The 20,509-nt window shown below is 37.0% G+C and overlaps 2 protein-coding genes across 5 annotated transcripts; both read left to right on the forward strand.

Annotated features, from left to right (window-relative positions):
• The first annotated feature begins 580 nt into the window (after positions 1-580).
• On the forward strand, positions 581-12,239 carry LOC129573672 (serine proteinase stubble). 4 transcript variants are annotated; one of them, XM_055454526.1, is made up of 8 exons: positions 583-1,148; positions 8,114-8,290; positions 9,951-10,358; positions 10,747-10,913; positions 11,003-11,311; positions 11,402-11,509; positions 11,577-11,691; positions 11,774-12,239. In XM_055454526.1, the coding sequence occupies exons 1-8, from the start codon at positions 923-925 to the stop codon at positions 11,845-11,847; spliced, it is 1,584 nt and encodes a 527-aa protein (XP_055310501.1). In that variant the 5' UTR covers positions 583-922; the 3' UTR covers positions 11,848-12,239. The 4 variants fall into 4 exon arrangements, with proteins under 4 accessions (XP_055310503.1, XP_055310501.1, XP_055310500.1 ...); XM_055454525.1 differs by lacking the exon at positions 583-1,148 and adding an exon at positions 4,534-5,325; XM_055454528.1 differs by lacking the exon at positions 9,951-10,358 and having other exon boundaries at positions 581-1,148.
• Positions 12,240-13,250: 1,011 nt separating this feature from the next.
• On the forward strand, positions 13,251-15,736 carry LOC129573673 (proteasomal ubiquitin receptor ADRM1 homolog). Its single transcript, XM_055454530.1, has 5 exons — positions 13,251-13,551; positions 13,654-14,188; positions 14,267-14,384; positions 14,470-14,716; positions 14,813-15,736. The coding sequence occupies exons 1-5, from the start codon at positions 13,533-13,535 to the stop codon at positions 15,127-15,129; spliced, it is 1,236 nt and encodes a 411-aa protein (XP_055310505.1). The 5' UTR covers positions 13,251-13,532; the 3' UTR covers positions 15,130-15,736.
• Positions 15,737-20,509: the final 4,773 nt, after the last annotated feature.

The raw sequence follows: 20,509 nt of genomic DNA on the forward strand, positions 1-20,509 counted from the left end.
TTTTGTTTTTGCGTGTGTTTTTTTTTCGCGCGCGCTGTTTTCTTGTTCACTTCTCACCATTTCCTAAAAATACGTTTTGATGTTAGTGTGTTACAAAAATAATATTCGCGAAAATAAATAGATAGAAACAACAACAACAGCCAGCCAGCCAGCAACAAAGGAAAATATAGTGAAGAGAAGAAAAAAACTACGCGCAGCGTTTGTACCCACACATCGAATCTGCTTTCCAAGCGTAGAGAGCATTTAGCATTGAAAAATAAAAAAAGCAACAACAACAACAACGATGAAGAGAGACGATACATGTGTGCATTTAGCGTAATCCAAACACGTCCAAGCGATTCACATACAGAGCCCAAACGAGCGCGTGCGCGCACCTTCTTCGCCCGAAGAAATCTCGTTTCAATCAACTTAGAAAGTGAAATTATGTTTTTGCCGTTTTGATACGTGTGTGGCGTTCGCTGATAGTTGAACCGTGCGCGCGCGTTCGACAAGTGTGTGTCTATTGCTCAACAGCAACAGCCAACGAAAACGAAAGACAACAACAAGCGAGAAAGAAGAGAAAAATATTCCATCTTCCAACAACAAAAAAAAAACAAATCGAATGACGATTTCGACAGAATTGCATTTCGAAATCGAAACCACAACACCAATGGGAAGAATTCCGATGTCATCGATGCCTTCTCCGACCATTTCAGACACGACACAGAATTATGTTGATCTTATTTCCGTAGAAACTGCAGCCGAGTAACCGACTGATCTCAACTCATTACGATATTTAGACATACAGAGAAACATAGATTTCTATTTCGTACCTTATCCAACTAGTTTGTGACGGCTATCTTCAATTAATTTATTCGGTAATTTAACGAAATAGAGAATAAACATTTGAAGTGACACGGTTAACACGAATAAAACAAACATTATGCTACGATTTGCCGTGCTATCAAGCGTTTGCATTTGCATATGTTTTGGTAAAAGCTATCAGAATGACCCAAACCACACCAAGCAACAGCAATTGGATCCAATTGGTGCAAAACCAATTGAAAATCCAATCAAAAACGAAATCATCGCCAAACTCAACGACACCGATGCAGCCGTATTGGCCGATGTCATGCAAAAGGAGCCGAAATTTTTTGACGAATTTGAATGTAAGTACACAATCTGTCACACATCAGCCCAGCTGAGTGTCATCGAAATCAAATTCAGAGTTGACACGAATTAGAAATCGAAATTTGGATGCACAGAAACCGAAAAAAAAAGTAAAAATAAAAGTCAACCAAGATCATATCATCACCTTCGCTCATCTTATCACATGAAATCATGTCAAAGTATTTAGTCCATGAAGCAAAAGTTTCTATTTAGTCAGACAGACGAATTCTCTCCACTTTGAATAATTGGTATTCTGGCCATTCGCCGCCGTCGTCGTCGTCGTACGAATTTCAGAAGAAAAACAACACCAAAAACCAAAAACTTGGTACTAAAATACGTGATATGATTTGTTTTTGTGAACACAACAAAATTTTTGCGATTGCCATCTACTATGCGGTGTTGTGTTTTTTTTTTCACTGGGTGCGTTTATTTTCTTTACAAAATTAGTTGTTTAATGATGACTTAAGTCGTTTAGAAACGAGAGCGCGAGCAAAGTGATGGGTTTATCTTCTTGAACACAAACTAAGCATTTCATTGTTCGTTTTTTCCTCTTCTTCTTCTTCGTTCATTCCGAACTTAATTAATGGCGAATACACGTTAGACGACGAGGAACGTGCGAGAAATTTTTCTTTTTGTTTTACGGGCAAACCACCAGCAATGTCGTTCCTGTCGTGCATTCCCTTGCACGATCCGCAGACAATACACAGCACAAACAAAATGTTGAGTTTTCTTTTTATTCGCATGTCAAAGCAGCAAAATGCAGCCAAAGCATACTCTGACCCGGTGGTCTGAGCGAAAAGTTTTCATTAGAATTAGATTTCTGGTTTCGTATCCGAGGTTATTTCGTGTATCTTAGAAACAGCCCAGCCAACAGCAATAGCTACTGTTGTTGCTGCTTGCGGTGATGGTGGCCATTCAATGTGAACCAAAGATCGTATTTCTCTTGGGTGCTTGCAATAAACATTTTATCGCTCTGAACACAACTTTTACTTGAAATTATCTTGGCATTGCGGCTGCCGCCGTTTACACGAACCATGTAATTATATATTCGTAAAGACTTTTCTTCTTTCTTCCGTTTGTCTTATTCTTTTCATTTCTCTTTTCATTGTACATTTCTTTCTTTTTCTCTCAACGACGACGGCGGCGACGGTACAGCATTACATCGTTTCATATCGAAGAATGTCGGTTGATATGCATTAAGCGTTTCCCGTGTGCAAATAAAATGACTAACAGTCACTCAGTTGTATGTAACTGTATGAGTGATACACAACTAAAACTGGCTAGGTTGATTGAAATCATGCGTTTTGTATGGAGACAATCACGTTAGTTATTCTTTCAGTCAGTCGACTAATTTGGGACATTTTGACTAAGAGTGATTTGCGATTAAAGTTAACTGCAGTTGCTTATTTTGTTCGAGACAATCACTTTTGGTCAGTCAAAATGTCCCAAATTAATCGACTGAATAGTCAGTCAAAAATTTTCCACACGGGTTACGCACGCACTTACAGATCGAATGACTTCTTCGGTTATGATTTTTTCTCTCTGCTGTTTGTCGCAGCAACACTTTGTTTTCTGTCACAATCATCGAATTTTTATATGAATCGTCATTTTCGTCATCTCAAGTCTCACCGAGCAATTTTCGGTAAACTGATCATTCTCGCTAGGTGTCATCATTTCGTCAACACTGTGTCAAATGTATATTCATTCTGTTTCGTATGAAACACACACACACACTCAACACTGAAATCATATTTGAATATCAAATGATCGTAATTATTTCTATATGTTTATTGTGCTTTTCGGTGAAAATACGCGACGCGCGCGCAAATTTCATCTTACAACTCACCGTTCGATTCGTGTGCACGTTTGGTGGTGCTGCTGTTTTTTTTTGTAATAAGAAAAATTAGACACAATTCGAGTGACAAATTAAAGTTCGCAAAAAAGAGATGTGATCTTGACACGACCCACTTGGTAAAGCCTCATATCGAATCAGTGCGCGCTACATACATATTAATTAAAATGTTAAATATATGCGACACAACCGATTGTGACGATGCTATGCTGTCGGCGACTCTCTCGTCCCCCTGACTATGTTTTGATCCGTTACACGGATGAGCGTTTCGATAAAATGATAATGAACGAAAAAAAACACACACTTACATACATATAATTGAAATAATTTTCTGCTTTGCAACCATATTCAGATGAGAGATCCCATATTTAGTTAGACGATAAGCAATCATTTGAAAGCCTATAATTTGTTCAGCCATAAAGTATTACAATCTTGACAGATATGTGATGCGCCCGTTCAAAACCTAGTTCAAAACTAATTTTCAGACTTTCGATTTTTTTTCGTCGTTGGAAAATGACAATTTTACGTTTGGACGATGCTTGACTTCGATGAAATCGAAACGAACTTAGAATTGTTCAAAAGACCGTAAAGATCATATAATGTGAATGTTTGCATGGAAAACTGTTTGCATTGATCACACTGTGAAGGATCGGACGGTTCAGTGTTCAATAATTACCATATTCCAATTGATCTACTATCGCAAGCACATTGAACTTGAATCATTTTGGTTTGGTAGGAATCGTAAATAAATCAGGATTATTGTTAATCTCAGAGAATATAATTACGATGTTTGAATTGCTCTCAATTCATGCGGCGCGAGAGAGACAGATAAGCGCGTGCGCGGTACAACATAAAGAAAATTTCACTTTCCTTTCGAACGACGTTGACGATAATTATCTCTATCGGTTTTCTGGTCAAATTCATCTCGATATATGACATAGGCTGGTGTGTGTGTGAGTTTCCTTCGGCAATCGAAGCAAACCACAACAGCAATAAACATGGCGTGCAAAAGACCACCACAACGATTCATGGTATGTCAACAATATAATAAACTAAATGGAAAGCACACACCATCATAGCATTGGATTTTCCTCTCTGTCGCCTTCAGTTTATTGTTTTTTTTTCTTTTCTTCTTCGTTTTTCTCTCTATCGATTTGCTTCTCTTCTAAGGCCGTTTTCTTCGCGCCGCTGCTGTGGCCGTAGAAGCGGCTCAACATTTCTTATGAACGCGCGCGTGCACTGTCGGGTAACGACACACGAAATAGACGAAACAAAATAAGCAAAAGAAAAACACAATGAACTCACGGGCGCACATGCTTCGTGCGCCAGTGGTGGTGTTGTTGTTTTATTTCTTTTATTTTTTTCATTTTTCTATACACATTTTTACGTCGAAAAATTCACTTTTTAGCAGCAGCGCGGAGCGAGAGAGAGAGAAAGAGCAAGAGTAAAACGACCAAGCAGAATGAGTGCTATTAAAGGTGCACTGCATCCCATCACCAACTACTAAAACACATTTACTTGCCGTGGATTCACGCTGAATTCAGTTGATATGAAACCGTGAAACCGAATAGTTCAGATGATAAATTTGTGTCGTCGTTGGTTTCGCTTTCGTTTCTTTGTTTATATCGGACAGCATTTGTTTGAGACTCAGTTCGTGTGTCAAGTGTACAAAGTTTATTGAGAAAGTTCATCATCGACGAAGGCGATAAATAACGGATTACGCGACTATTCTACACCATATTTTTGCCAACGAATTTTTCGTGTGAATTTTCGATTTTTTTGGCACACAATTTCGCAGTTGATCGTGAAAAGTGCAAATTGCTGGATTTTTGCAAACGACTTTTCAGCTCGGAAAATATTTCCTTCGTTTTTTTTTCGTATTTGAATGAGCATTGCAATGAGTAGTGGCTAATGAAATGAGATACGAAAATCGATCTGTTTGGTGTTAGTTGCTCATTCAGGGTTGAATCGAATCGATTGTGGATTTTAGTCCCGTTTTACATCGGATCCGTGTTATCGTTCATTTTTTGGAAGGCGAATCGTGTATGAGCACGCGTGTAAAGTGTTATTTAAAAAAAAATTAGCAACAATGTTCATAATAGTGCCTGATATATTAAAATTCCATTTCTCAGTAGATCATAAAATTTTTCAAATAAAATCTGTGATATTTCTATTGTGTTTGAATGCATGTCTCAAGTTCAGTGTTGTGATCGCCGGACCATCGATACAACAAGAGCAAGAGCTACTTCTGCTCGAGGCACTGAGCAAACGACAGCCTAGCTACTATGGTACATCGAATTCGCTGATGGATATCTTGGGCCGAAGTATGTATACCTGCTATCGTGCATATTGATACGCTCAACACCGAAAATATGAATGTCACAGTGGACTCTTGTCGCGTGTTGAATTTCGCGAGATCGACAGGTCAAAAAAGTCAGAAATTACGGGTATACAAACGAATCTTTGATCTGAAACCCGTTACTGATCTGAAGAGAGAAAAAAAGATAGAAAAAAAACCGAAACAGAAACCGATACTTGTGCGACGATTCCAGGTGTCATGATCAAAGCGTGCAAAAAGTGTTGAACTTTTTTTTGCCACTTTCAATTGACAACGAAACGGGCATTTTCCACGGGGCATATCATGTGTGTGATCAGAAGATCACGCTTTTTCTATGATGGAGAAGTGTAGTTTTTATGGAAGAGTCATCAGTCGAATGTGTTTTAGAGGCGATATTTTCTGAATGTCCTTAAATTAATTTTAGAGTGAGGTCAATCCATGAGCACAAAAGCTAGTAACTGTTTTTTCCCTTTGCAATGGGTCGATTATGAGCTATATTCCATTACAATGAGCAAGTTTATGGATTATTATAAATGAGCATAAAATCTCGCTCAGTTCAATGCTAATGTCGAACCAAACACCTGCGATTTCATTCCATGCAATGCGTCGAACAATAAAAATTTTCTCAGCCACTTTTAAAGTGAAGACAAACATTTTATGTAACTCATATATATATATATATATATATATATGCATTTATTAATTGAAGACAAATTTGCGTGGAAATGAAACAAATAAGACTATGTTCGCATCGGTAATTCATTCTTATGTGTAACCATGACATTTGAATGGGCATTTGCGAACAAATGATGAAGACGAAGAAGAAGAAGAAAAAAGCATTTCAAGAAAATTATGTAAATCATGCACCCGAGCACACGGTCGGTTATTTGCCGATTAATCTTTTCTCCGGTTGAGCTGGAGGGCCCTGGGACAAGCAACAGCAACCGCCGCGAAAGAAAGAAAGACAAAAATCCACGCGCAAATTCAATTTGAATGAAACCGCTGCACGCACACACGCTTTATAGAGTTATGAAAGTATGCTGACGTTTTGTTACGTGTACAATTCACAATATTTGCTGGAGCATATGCTTTTGTTTTTGTTTGTCATCACTGTTAATGAAATGCTTTATGATCGAATAAACTTGCGGCTGCTGCTGCTGATGCCACACAGACACTAATAATAACGTAGAAAGAAGTGAAAGAAATCGTCACTCATCCGTGATTTTCCCATCAGATGCGATATACTGGCGCAGTGATTTGCGCACGCTGTGTATATCGCTTTTTTTGTGTGTTTCTTTGTCAATGAGAAAACCAGCAACTCCAATTCAATGCTTCGAACTTGTTACTCGAATTTCGGTTCAAATGAATATGCAAAGAATGGTTAATCAAATGAAAATGGAGCGAGTGAATTTGGTTTTTCTTCTCTGCCATCATCCATTATGCAATTTTGCTATTTCTTCTGGTGTGTGTGTGTGTGTGTGTGTGTGTGTGTGTTGATTTCCTCTCATTTCCATGCGCTTTGGGTGTGCGTAATGTGCATAATTCTGTGAGTCCATCTCTCGCATGATGTGTCTTTTGATTGCTTTGTTTCATTTGTCTGATATATTCAAAAGGCGCGCACACAATCATTTGGTTATTATGCGTGCAAGAAAATTTAAATCGTGTAATTTTTCTATTTAGTTTTATTAAGTAATTTCTATTTCATTCGCATGCAATCTGCACCGAAAAATGACAACATAACAGAAAAAATACAAATCTCTATAGATGCTTGACTTTTTCTCATTTCACTTGTTACAAATTGAATAATAGCACGGCGATTATCTTCTGATTGACTTGCCACCATGTTCACCAAAGCAAGTCCACACAACTCCTTTGCAGCAGCAAAAGCAGCGGTGGCGGCAGCATTTCTTTTTTCTTTCTCTTTTTCTTTTATTTTCATTTTTCTTCTTGGTGGCATTGGCTGTGGTTACACTCAAACTACTGTACCATGAAAGCATATAAATAAAAAATTGCAATTGCCTGATTGCATATATGCATACATTCGATCGACAATGACTGGGCGCGAATCGTTTGAAGGCGAACATTTTCGCAGATCATCGGTCGAATATTTATTGGGCTACTGTTTTGCACTACGTCGCGATGGCAAGTTCAATGCTTGAATTATATAAATGCGCAAAATTTAGCAAAACCAAAAGTAAAACAAATAACTAGACCATTGGAAATTATCGTATCGCAAATAGATCGACCCGATGTCTCTTTCTCTCTCTCTCTCCCTGTGCATATTATGTGGACTGTGTTAACGCATCGAAACAGCGTGAAACCAAAAGAAGAGAAAAACAACACACACACACACACACACCAATTGAATTGAGTGTTACTTTCTCAAACTGCTTTCTTTGCGGTGACTTTTCTGTCTGTGGACAGGAAGTGAAATTAAGTTTCCGAGACGAGCCGTGAATTAAATGAATCAACACACAGCCACAGCGTATTATATAAGATCATTTTCCCCTTAGCACATTTTGTCTCTGTGTGTGTGTGCGTGAGCGTTTTTTTTCACTCTCTTCAAATTCATTTAGCAACTCTGACACCATCAATCCATTTACCACATTTTTATATTGCGTCTCAATTTTGCTTTTATCTTTGTCTTATTAATTTTAATCTAAAGTTCATTGTTCCAACATCACAATTTTTCCATTTGTGTATTTTGTTTTTAATTTGATTGTTTCGCATCTCGTTTTATTTTTATGTTTCGGCTGCGGTTCGTGCACTTCCAGTGATACCGCAAACGTGCAAATACAAAGGTAGACGCTTCGAGTGCGGACTGAGCATATCATGCGTGTTGGCTGGCGGAAAACCGGTGGATTCATGTTCGGGCGGCATGATATGGTCGTGTTGTGTGGACAAAGATCTGCATCAGGAATCATCATCGCAGGGATTGGTACAAAATGCGAGTAAGTATAATTTGATCTCCAATTCCATTCGTCGTCCACAGTCTTGGCAGGATAATACAGTTCCACGTTTGAACTTTGAACGATTTTGTGGTCGTTGAGCATGTTTACGAATCTATAAGATTTATGGGTCTAGCAAGAGTCTGTGAGAATTTGATGTTTTTCAATGAAACAAATGTGACGTGCTCTAATTTGTAACCGTTGTTCAAATGCTCGGTTTTTTCTCTTTCATTCATAAGTTTGGTTCTTGTCCGTGAAAACAGAAAAAAATTGCGTTTGAAGTGATTTCATTTTTCTTATGGACATATTCGAGCGTTCAGTAAATATGGCATGAAAGAGTGGACTTTTACGATGAGGCTGAAGAAAGTGCCAATGGATTTGGTTGCTGCTACTACTGACGTTACTATTGTTGTTGGTGTCGATGCACAGAGAAGTTTCTGAGAGAATGGAAGCAAGTGAAACTGGAGTGCGGCGGCAGTAGTGGCAGCTTCCATGTGCCGCTAGTGGAAAAATTGATGAACGAATTATTACGAATATTGGCGGCGATTGTGACCTAATCTGATTGAAATTCGGATTACTAGGTCAATTGAAGAGAAAACTGAAGAAAATCTAATCGTCACTCGAGTATTTTGTCCGAACTTTTCAACGATTCAAATCGAGAGAGAGTGTGAACAAAAACAAAACGTGAAAACAACAACGAACGAGGAAAAAAATGAATCACCAAAGAATTTTACGTTCACGCAATTCCGCTTTCGGGGTAATACATTGTGCACTTTTCGTTGTTATTATTAAGTTTTTTTCTTCTTTTGGTGTACACGGTCGATAAACGTCCATTTATTGCGATTAGAAGAGAGAAATAAAGAGCGTTTAAACTGCATCGATCGGCGTTTATGTTGTTCCCTTGAGTCTCGTTCAATTGCTTTATTTATGTGTTGTGTTGATGTGAGAAAAATGTGTAAATTGATCATCACACTTTGAATGAATAACAGCATTGAAACCGAACTGAACATGCAGCATGAGCGCAAGCGCGTGCACGCTGAACAAAAGTGAAAAGCAAAAGAAATCAATTGAATTTGTGATGAACGAACACAATTCTACAATCCCGAAGAAACACATTGAAATGAATGATTACCGAGAGTTCAGTGATATTGTAATTTCTTTGCATTGTATTTTCGGGGTGAGCTAAGAAAAAAAAGTAAACGTGTTGTATCAGATAACATAAGACTTTAACTAATTTCAGCTGTTTTTTTACCTTATTCAACGTCTCATTCTCTCATCAGTCGCTATCGAACAAAAACTTTTAAACGTTTTGAATAATAGAGAAGAAACCAAACGTTTCATTGAAACGGTTTCAATTAGTCACATAATAAGTTTTAGCGACTAAATTTCGATGAAAAGAAACACAAATCACATCCATAGAAATGATTCCTTTCCTTTGTTGAAATACAAAACCAAAAAAACACAACAACAAAATCCCAACCAATAAAGTGAATTAACCGCGAAATTGGAGATTGCATCGACTGTGATGATGGTGCAGCAATAGATTTTAAATCGATTAGCGAATGCATTAGCGAAAACCGAAAATCCAATCGATGTTAATTCGAAGATAGTAACAATTAATTCCCAAAACTCAACTCACACAAACACAACCAAAATATTCCAGGTGACGTAATCCATTTACTCGGCTATTATCCTCCAAATCCAACAACAACCACCACCGAACGTCCCCGTCCATATAAACCATTTTACAACACATATCCCAAACCATCACAACCAGCCAAACCTACAACCACTTCAACGACCAATACATATACATTCAGTCAACATGACCAACAAAACCACCACCAACAACACCAACACCACCAACGTCCACAACCAAGCTGGGAACATGAAACCAATCACATTTCATTTTATCCATTAGTTCATCCTGACGAGCATTTTGGCATTGTCGACGAAGACGGTTTTGGCTCAGAAGCTGAAGCGGCTGTATTCAGTCACACAAATAATTTTGGTGACTTTTCCAATAACAAACCAACCTCATATGCTGGTGACGATTATCGGCCCTTCCAGGGTATTTGCCTCTCTCACTCTCACTCTCTGTATCTCTCTTTGTCTCTCGCACATTTTAAATACTCTTCGTTCGCTTGAGCTTTCTTTTGTTTTTTTTTCGGGAGACTTTTCTCTGTAGTTTTATTTGATTTTCTTTCTCGTCACTATTACACCAAAACCAAATAGAAAAAAAACCAACACGCTAGAGTAAAAGTAGAAATCGCACGTCTTCACACACAATTTGCAAAATGCTTTAAATTGATCAGCACCGTTTTCTTTTTCTTTTTTTTCAATTTCACACGTTATACAACGAAAAGTCACCGCTTCAATCACACACTCAGCGCAAATAGAAACGCTGTTCGAAATGCATTCGAATTAATCGAATTTCAATTGGCTATTTTTGTCTATAGGTTGTGGCGAATTGTACACAAGGGCCAATCGAATTGTCGGCGGCCATTCAACGTCGTTTGGAAGCCATCCATGGCAAGCGGCTCTGATTAAATCCGGATTTTTATCGCGTAAACTCAGCTGTGGCGGTGCATTGGTCTCCAATCGATGGGTAGTTACGGCTGCTCATGTAAGTACATGCATGAAAACTTAATTGGCACTCATCAGTCAAACTGTGGTGGTATTCTAATCGATTGATTATTTGATTATTCTTTACAGTGCGTGGCCACCACTCCAAATAACAATATGAAAGTACGACTTGGCGAATGGGATGTCAGAGATCAGGAAGAACGACTCAATCACGAAGAGTACAGCATTGAACGGAAAGAAGTGCACCCAAATTATTCGCCAACGGATTTCCAGAACGATGTTGCATTAGTGAAACTCGATCGAAATGTGGTGTTTAAACAGCACATTTTACCCGTTTGTTTGCCACCAAAAGCATCGAAACTTGTTGGCAAAAAAGCCACCGTCGCTGGATGGGGTCGTACGCGACACGGTCAAAGTACCGTACCATCTGTTCTACAGGTAGGATTCTATTTTTTCCAATTTGAAAGCTAGAAAGATAAATGAGATGGTGGAAAATATTTAAAATAAATTCCAATGATGAATTCACAGGAAGTTGATGTAGAAGTAATATCGAATGATCGATGCCAACGATGGTTTAGAGCAGCTGGCCGACGAGAAACAATACACGATGTCTTTCTCTGCGCCGGATACAAAGAGGTACCGTATTTGACTTCGTCAATATTTTCAATTTTCAATAACTGATGATGATATATTGTGTCAACAGGGCGGACGAGACAGTTGCCAGGGTGATTCTGGGGGACCCTTGACAATGTCATTAGATGGACGCAAAACCCTAATCGGCCTTGTGTCATGGGGTATTGGATGCGGTCGAGAACACTGTAAGTACATGAAAAAAAAATGCAAAATTTAAATAGCTTTCGTGATTGTATTTCAACACATTTGATTTTTCTTCCTTCGCAGTACCCGGCGTGTATACAAATATTCAGAAATTTGTGCCTTGGATCGACAAAGTCATGGGAAAAGACGATTTTTAGTTATAAAAACCTAAATGCTAAGGGCATAACTTATTTAAATTTTACCTTTTACGAACAACAAACATACAAAAAAATAGCCAATCAAAGATAGGAACAGGTGGAACGCCGCTCAAAATCTAGATCAATCAGATTGCATGTGCAGATTTTTTACCAATTGACTTTATTTCTCTCTGAATGTGATAATAATGTTTCGGTTTTCCAGCATAAATGCGTGCAACATGCGTTCTAGAATTAAATGCTATTTGTTCATCTTGTTGATTTGTTTCTCTTTGTCCATTCAAATACGCATTAGATAAAACATTACCACAAAACATTAGATAAACTCTCATTGATACTTGAACTCGGCCAAATTCGTATGGAGAAGCCGCTCAATTGGAGCAAATATATATATATATATAATGCATCACTCAATGTGTCTAACATTTAAATTGGATATACCGTTAAATGCCATCACTGAGTCAAGCTACACATTTGTCCATACTTACACAGTGTAACATTTATTTTTTAAAAAAATTGAATTATTGATGTTTTGTACAACGATTGCTTTTCCTGAACAAATTATGGCTTTTACGTACTTTCGGCTGGTGTTATTAGTGCAAGCATTGTACAACATTAACATACATGTGGGCCGGCCTCTGAAATGTCATCGAATCGACTTTTTACTGTATTTACATTCGATTCAGAAAAGATGATTTATATTTCACTGTTTTTTCTTCTTCTTAGTTTACCAAACAGGAATCAGTTGAAATAAGTATTATTATATTGAATAAAAAAAACCTTCTGAATAAGTTGATATAATTTATCTACAAATATATATGATTAGCAGATTTATTTTGTAAATACAAATTTAATAAAATACAGTGAACAAATTAAAATTCCCGAAAGATTTTCTTTACTATGTCACTTTTTTCTTCTGAAATATTGGTAAACTTTCAACAAGGAAATCAGTGGCCACTTTTACATTGAAGCTTTTGCAAGTCAAATTAAACCATTTTGGTTATTTTCTCCAAATTTTTGTTCTGGAACTTTCATCAAATTCAATCATTCACTGTTTATTTAAGAGAAAAAAAAACAATTATTTTCTTTTAAATTTTCTACGATAATTCTTGAGTCTTAAATACCAGTTATATGTGTGGTTCCATGTTACCCCACTAGATGGCAGTACGCATATTTTGCATTTTTTTCAGTATCAAAAATGCGTTTAAAGGCATAAATTCAATCTCTATAAATCCATTTTGTGCATTTAGTACCTAAAAATTCGATAATTATTTCAATAAAATACGATTTTTCCCATTTCCTACAAAAAACCGCTCCCGAATCAAGCGAAAAATAACCAATATGAATTCACCTCACCACTGTATCGTTCGATGATGTTCATTGCGGTTCGTTTGTTTATGTCATTTTAGTACAGAATGACAGCTGAATGGTGGTGAATAGTTGAATTGGTTCTGGGATGAAAGCGAATAAATATCATCGATGATTTGCAATTTTTGAAAGAAAGTCGAAGAAAAATTAGGCACATTTTACTTGAATGAACAACGAAACAAAAGAAAAATATAAACAAAATTCCTTGTTCTGAACATTTCGTCGTTCATTTCACTCCAAATAGTTATTCGCTGCACATTGATTCAGATTATTTGGACGAGAGTGTTTTTTATTTCGTGTTTTAAATAGAAAGAGATAAAATGGCTGGTCCTATATTCGGTAAGTGCGACGTATAAAAATTGAAATTGAATCGAAATTCAATGATTTCGTTGGACAAAAAAACAGTTTATTTAATTTGAATTTTTCGTTTTGAATAAAAAGGAAATAACAGTTCGTTGCCGGGTTCATCAGGCGGCAATCGTCACTTGGTGGAATTCCGTGCTGGTCGTATGTCCATGGTCGGCAAAATGGTTCATCCTGATACACGCAAAGGTTTGCTGTATGTGTACCAAGCTGATGATGGTCTTATTCATTTTTGCTGGAAAAATCGTACGACAAATAAAGTCGAAGATGATCTGATCATTTTCCCGGACGATTGTGAATTCAAACGTGTCGAACAGTGCAAAACTGGCCGTGTCTATTTGCTGAAATTTAAATCAACATCGGCCCGATTGTTCTTCTGGATGCAAGAACCAAAACCGGACAAAGACGAAGAATGGTGTCGTCGCATCAATGAAGTCATGAATAATCCGCCCTCGGTCAACAGCCTATCGACCAATCGTAGCGGCGGTAATAGTAGCAACGATGGAAATGACCTATCGTATATGCTGAATAACATGTCACAACAACAATTGTTGCAATTGTTTGGTGGTGTTGGCCAAATGGGTGGTCTCAGTAATATTCTAGGCTCAATAAAGTGAGTCATGATTGTTTGAAAAACAAAATTTGTCGATTTTCGAATAAATATATCTAAAATTTCGTATAAAATTTGCAGCCGTTCGTCCGATAGCTCGACACCACGATCAGGAAATCAAGGGAATCGTACCTCCAGCTCCACTGCTGCCAGTACAAATTCACCAACTACTCCAGCCACATCAACATTGGCCTCGAATGTAAGTATTTTGGCGTCTTATTTTAAACTGACCTGTCAACGCATCCCCGAAAAAGACTAACGAGCACACATTTGGAATGTCACAGGTACCTCAAGCGCCGAAGAAGACAACAACCGCCTCGAGTCGACGAAATGGTCAGGAAGAGAGTGAAGGTGGCACTACTGCTTCAGGTACTGGTCAAAAGGTGCTTTTGTCGGATCTGCAAAATTTCCTGTCCGGTTTGCAAGGAAGTGGCGGCGATGGAACTGCTGCCAGTGGCCGATCCATCGATTTAGCTAGTGCGATCAATTCCGAAGCTCTTGATAAAATCACTTCAAGCGAAGCTGAACGAAGTAAATATTTTCAATGCAATTTAATCATGTTCGTATGCCTTTGAGCAAAAAAAATTGACCAAAAACAAATTCGAATTTCGTTTCTAATCTCTTTAGCTAGACTAGTTGCGCATTTACCAACCGTTGAATCGTCGGACAATGCCAAAACTCAATTGAAAGAAACAATTCAATCGCCGCAATTCCAACAAGCTTTGTCATCATTTTCGACAGCTTTGCAGTCCGGCCAACTCGGTCCAGTCGTATCGCAATTCCAATTGAATCCCGAAGCGATTGCTGCAGCGAATACCGGTGACTTGGAGCAATTTGTCAAAGCACTCGAGAAAAGCAGCTCAAATGCCAAAAATGCGGAAAAGAAAGAGAAATCCGATGAATCCAAACAAGATACACCAATGGAAGAAGATAAAAATGCTTAAAAACGTCAAATGTACGCGCTCGCGGTGAAATGTCAACGAAAATGAATCCAAGCGCTATATAATCATAATAACTTTTTTTTTCAAACAATCCAATCATTCATATTACGTTCCCTTAATATTTTTTTGTTTTCCCAAGCTCTCAATCGAAATGATTTCAGCACAAAAAAAAATCACCCATTAAAAAAATTATGGAAATGAAAGGCTTGAATTGTATATGTTCGCTTTATTATTTGTTTTTCATTTATGCAACTGCAATATTTCGATTACTTTAACATAAGTTTGAGCAAAAAATTAGTTCAACCAAAATTGTTCCCTTCATTAGTTCGTGTGACATATGCCCAGTTCTGCTAACAACGGGAATCATTCACTTTTTCGAGTTTTTTTTTCGTTCATGGCAAAAATAACAACCGTTTCTCCGTACAATAAGATACATTTAGTCGCAGTGCCAGCAAATTCTGGCCAATCGTATAATCACTTATAAAGAAATTGTACCAAAAGAAAAAGGAAAAAAAAACAACTAATGTGAGAAAAATATATAATACGAATTTGTTTTGCTCAGATTGTAATCAGAAATAAATATTGACGAACTTTAAAAAAAAGAAAGAAACCGTGGATAGTTCTTGTATGTGGACCAGTGCCGAGTTAGCCATATGGCAAATGAGGCAGTTGCCTCGGGCACCACGTTCTTGGGGGCACCACAAGCATGGGATTTTTTTTTTTATAATCTGAAAAAGAAAACACGCAGCCAAAAATGGGCCCAAAAATGTTTTTGGTGCCCCAAAAAGGGTAAACCAAAAATCGTCCTAAAACATACAAAAACCGTACTAAATTTTCCGAAAATCGTACTCAACTTTCCGAAAATCCTACTAAATTTTCCGAAAATCGTACTAACTTTTCACACAAATTTCATCTGTTTTTTTACCCATAAGACCAACTCATTTTTTTTTTAATTTGAAATAGGTGTCATTTGATAGCTGGCCCCAAACTCTTTCCAACGATACCTAAAAGTCTGGAATTGATTGACTGGTTTTGGCACAGTGACCATTGGAAGGGAAGCTATTTTTTGATTTTTCAAAGGCCGGTCAAGGCTAAGATGGCCCGTGTACTATGGCAGTTTGATACAATCCACGCCTAGAGAGCCAATGTAGTTTTTCACTCACTCAAAACGCAGTGGAAATTAAAGCCGTTAAATAAATGTATCAATTAGCCATGAAAAACTTAAACTATGTAACTATGTGTGACTTTTTAGTATGACTTTTTCTGGTCTCGACGTGAGTTTTAAATCACAGCACCCTAGTGCTGAAAGTCTAACTCACCTATATATACACGCAATTTCGAAACATTTTTTTCGAAGTGGGCATCTGATATGAATGAAGTATCGCTAGAAAGCCCCTGGCTCATAGGCCCAGAAAATGCATTCAAACTTGTGAATCGGCCAACCGCCTCCACAGAAATATCATCTCATTTGAAAATTGAGAGGAATTCTTAGTTTTTCCCACCACTATTCTGAGATAATCGTTTTGTCTGTGTGTGTGTGTGTATCTGTCTGTCCGATCTTTTTCAAACTTCCAGGCATTGAAGTATATAAAAAATTTAGACTTTTTTGTTCCGCCACTTTTTGATTTGTACCATCCTTGGCCGGCCTTTGCAAAATAAAAAAACGGCTTTAATTTCCACTGCGTTTTGAGTGAGTGAAAAACTACATTGGCTCTCTAGGCGTGGATTGTATCAAACTGCCATAGTACACGGGCCATCTAAGCCTTGACCGGCCTTTGAAAAATCAAAAAATGGCTTCCCTTCCAATGGTCACTGTGCCAAAACCAGTCAATCAATTCCAGACTTTTGGGTATCGTTGGAAAGAGTTTGGGGCCAGCTATCAAATGACACCTATTTCAAGTTGGAAAAAAATGAGTTGACATGGTCTTATGGGTAAAAAAACAGATGAAATTTGTGTGAAAAGTTAGTACGATTTTCGGAAAATTTAGTACGATTTTCGGAAAGTTTAGTACGATTTTTGGAAAAATAATTAGTACGATTTTTGTAACTTTTCACGTAGTTTGTGTGATTTTTTAGTACGATTTTTGTGAAACTTTAGTACGATTTTCGGAAAATTTAGTAGGATTTTCGGAAAGTTGAGTACGATTTTCGGAAAATTTAGTACGGTTTTTGTATGTTTTAGGACGATTTTTGGTTTACCCCCCCAAAAAATGGTATTTCTAAAAAAAAAATTGCTCGCTGCCTCTCGCATTCGATATGTACGTTCATTTTATCAATAATTATTTGTAGGGGAATTATGTGTAGGTTGACCCGCACTAATCATTTTAGTCATAACTTTTTATGGAATAAAGATAAATGCACACTTGATATATCATTGGAAAGAGAGCCGAAAAAGCTACAATTTGATGGGGAAATTCATTAGCTATGGTTGTAAAAACAAAATATTTCGGTCAATTCTCTAAGAGGTCTGATTTTTGGCAACAAAATTTTTTCTTTGTAAGTTGACCCACCCTATTTTTTTTTGAAAAACATGCAGTATAAACACTCAATATATGAAATTCATTGAATTTTGTTGGATTTTCAATCGTTTTTGGTCTTTACAACTACGAAAAATAATGAAAAAATGTAGAAAAATATAGAAATTGTAAAAAAATATATATTCTCTATTTATTCATATTTCATGGATTTTTTTTCGTGTTTTTCAAGTCTAAAAACGATTGGAAATTCATTAAAATTCAATGAATCTCGTATATTGAGTGCTTACGCTGAATAGTTGTCTCATTTTTCGGGTGGGTCAACTTACAACATTGGTCGACATTTCAATATGCACGGAAAGAATTTCGCTATGTAATGATATTTGTGAAATGACTTCGGATTATGAAAATATACGAAAAACTAGTAAAGAAAGCTTATACTGGCTTTGCTGATATCTTTAAAATTGTCTAGTTGATGATGGTCCGAAAAAATTTAGTTTTTATAAAAATAGCTTTTTTTTTGCAAAATTTTTTCATGAGCCGATCCGAGCCGTTTAAGAAGCGTATTCACTCTTGGAAACTACTTTTATATTGGTTTTTGACGTTTCTAAATCGATTGAGACTAGCCAAATTGACGATTTGTCGGTCAAAATACAAAATCGGCGGGGTGGGTCAACTTACAAAGTGGGTCAACTTACACATACTCCCCCTATATATAACGGGAAAAAATTGCAAGGGGCACCAAAATCATTTTTGCCTCGGGCACCAAATTTGGTTAACTCGGCACTGATGTGGACCGAATCGATGTGGAAAAAAGCGGTGTTTTATGTCGCGTTTGGACATTTTTGACACAACTTACTGTTAGATTACATATGTTTACAGCTGACAATTCTGAAAATTGTCTGTTGTGCGCTTGGTGCTACCGCAATTTAAAACGCTTTTGGTCAACTGTTCATTTGTTGATGTCAGTCTAGAATTCAGACGGTGAACAAACTGTACGGCCAAAAATGTTACGTAAGATAAGAAAGAGTTCAGCCAATGACATCTTTGGAGCCAATGGATGTTTAATCCACAGTTTGTTTCAAGCGGAAAAAAGTTTTGATTTTTTTTTTAACCAAGGGGGTAAAAATCCTCAGTTGTTGTTTGTGCAAGTCTTCGCTCGTTATTTTTTTTTTAAAACTGTTGTTGGTTTGGACAATCTCTGAATTTGCAAATATTTCGCAGAATCTGTCGAATTTTGGTTTTTGTTCTTGATTTAGGTTTTCCATGAAATTGACGCACAATTTCAACCTGTTATTTACAGTATTTGTGGTAGACAACAACTTTTGACCTAAGATTGTGCTAGGTTGTTTAAAAAAACAAGTCGCAATATTCTGAGCTAGTAATGTGCACAAATTTCCCTCGCGGAAAACGAATACATTTTTTTGTTCAACATTTTATTTAAAACGAAATTTAATGACGAAATAAGAGAAATACAATCCAAACTGATAAGTTAGAAGATATAAATATTTCATGTTTTTCGTTGAATTTGCCGATCCAATTTTTTTTATTTTGATAAACAATCATTCTATCAAGCGAAGTATTTCCACCTGCTATTTTCAGCGACACTTTCATGAGAATTGTATTACTAAAGCTTATCCAATCAGTAGGATACTGAATTTATCTGATCTGGAATGATTTATATTCATTATCGCTTACTGTATACTTTCTAGGAAGAACTGTCGTCAGTTTTTTCTGATGAAGACAGTTTATTTTTGATTCTTGGGGAATTTGCGTGTGCAGAATTAACAGAATGAAAACGGCAACGACCTTCCTGTCAGATAAATAATTTTTTTATAGTCAAAAACAGTGAAATATTCCACATTTATATTTGAGTCGCTAATATCAAGTCCAAGGAAGCTGACATAAACGAAACAATGTAAAATTCAAAATGGAGCTATTCATCTTGAAGAATTTTTGATTTCGTTTTTTTCTCATATTTTACCGGTTTTTTTTAATCTTTTTTTAAATTTTACCCGGCAAAAAATTAGAACATTTTGATTAGTTTGGAAAATCTTCGAGGACGCGAGGACCGCTAACAAAAACGTCGTAGTGGACGCCTGTGCACTAATTTTGGTTAGTCCGTAACCGGTAAGAACTTTGAGTATTTTCTATTTTATGCATCGATTCCACGATTTTGTCGTATTTTTATTTGGACTAATTCTTAAGTAGAATCTACTGGTTTCGGATATGAATTAAAAATGATGATTAACGAAGGAGAGAAGATGTGACTAAAATCTTACTTAAAATAATTATTGATTCGAGCATAATGGTTTTATTTCTCGTCAAGAAGAAGCGCTGACGGCATTTTCATTTTAAAAAAATTCTGTACGTTGAGCTCATCAAAAGACCTTGTGTAATTATGTGCTATGATTGTTGTTCAGATCGACTAAACAATGAAAAATCAAGTCGAACGAAAAATTAAACCGACCATTCACCACGATTGGGATGGGTGAATGACTGTTGATCAATCAAACGATTCAATGAAGAACGAAGAATGTCCAGTTGAAAACAGCCAATAAAATGATCGGCTTCATAAATGTGTTTCGAACAAGTTGAACGCTATCACCATTCATCAATCGGAGAGGCAATGCAATGGCCAGTCTAATCTGCATAACACATTGTCGAAGAGATTCGCACAAAAATCCCCATCCAGCTTAGCAAAAGGTAAATTAGTAGCAAACCTATGCTGTTGTGTCGCTGAATAAGAACAGAGAGAACCAGAGAGAACCAGAGAGAGAGAGAGAGAGAGAGAGAAAGAGAGATGAAGAAGAATACTTTTGTTACACACAATAGATCTGGTTTGATTATCTCTCTCTCTCTCTCTCTCTCTCTCTCTCTCTCTCTCTCTCTCTCTCTCTCTCTCTCTC

This window comes from Sitodiplosis mosellana, unplaced genomic scaffold, assembly GCF_009176505.1.
Source record: "Sitodiplosis mosellana isolate CC-2019 unplaced genomic scaffold, AAFC_SMos_1.0 Smas_scaffold_6102, whole genome shotgun sequence".
Classification (NCBI taxonomy): domain Eukaryota; kingdom Metazoa; phylum Arthropoda; class Insecta; order Diptera; family Cecidomyiidae; genus Sitodiplosis; species Sitodiplosis mosellana.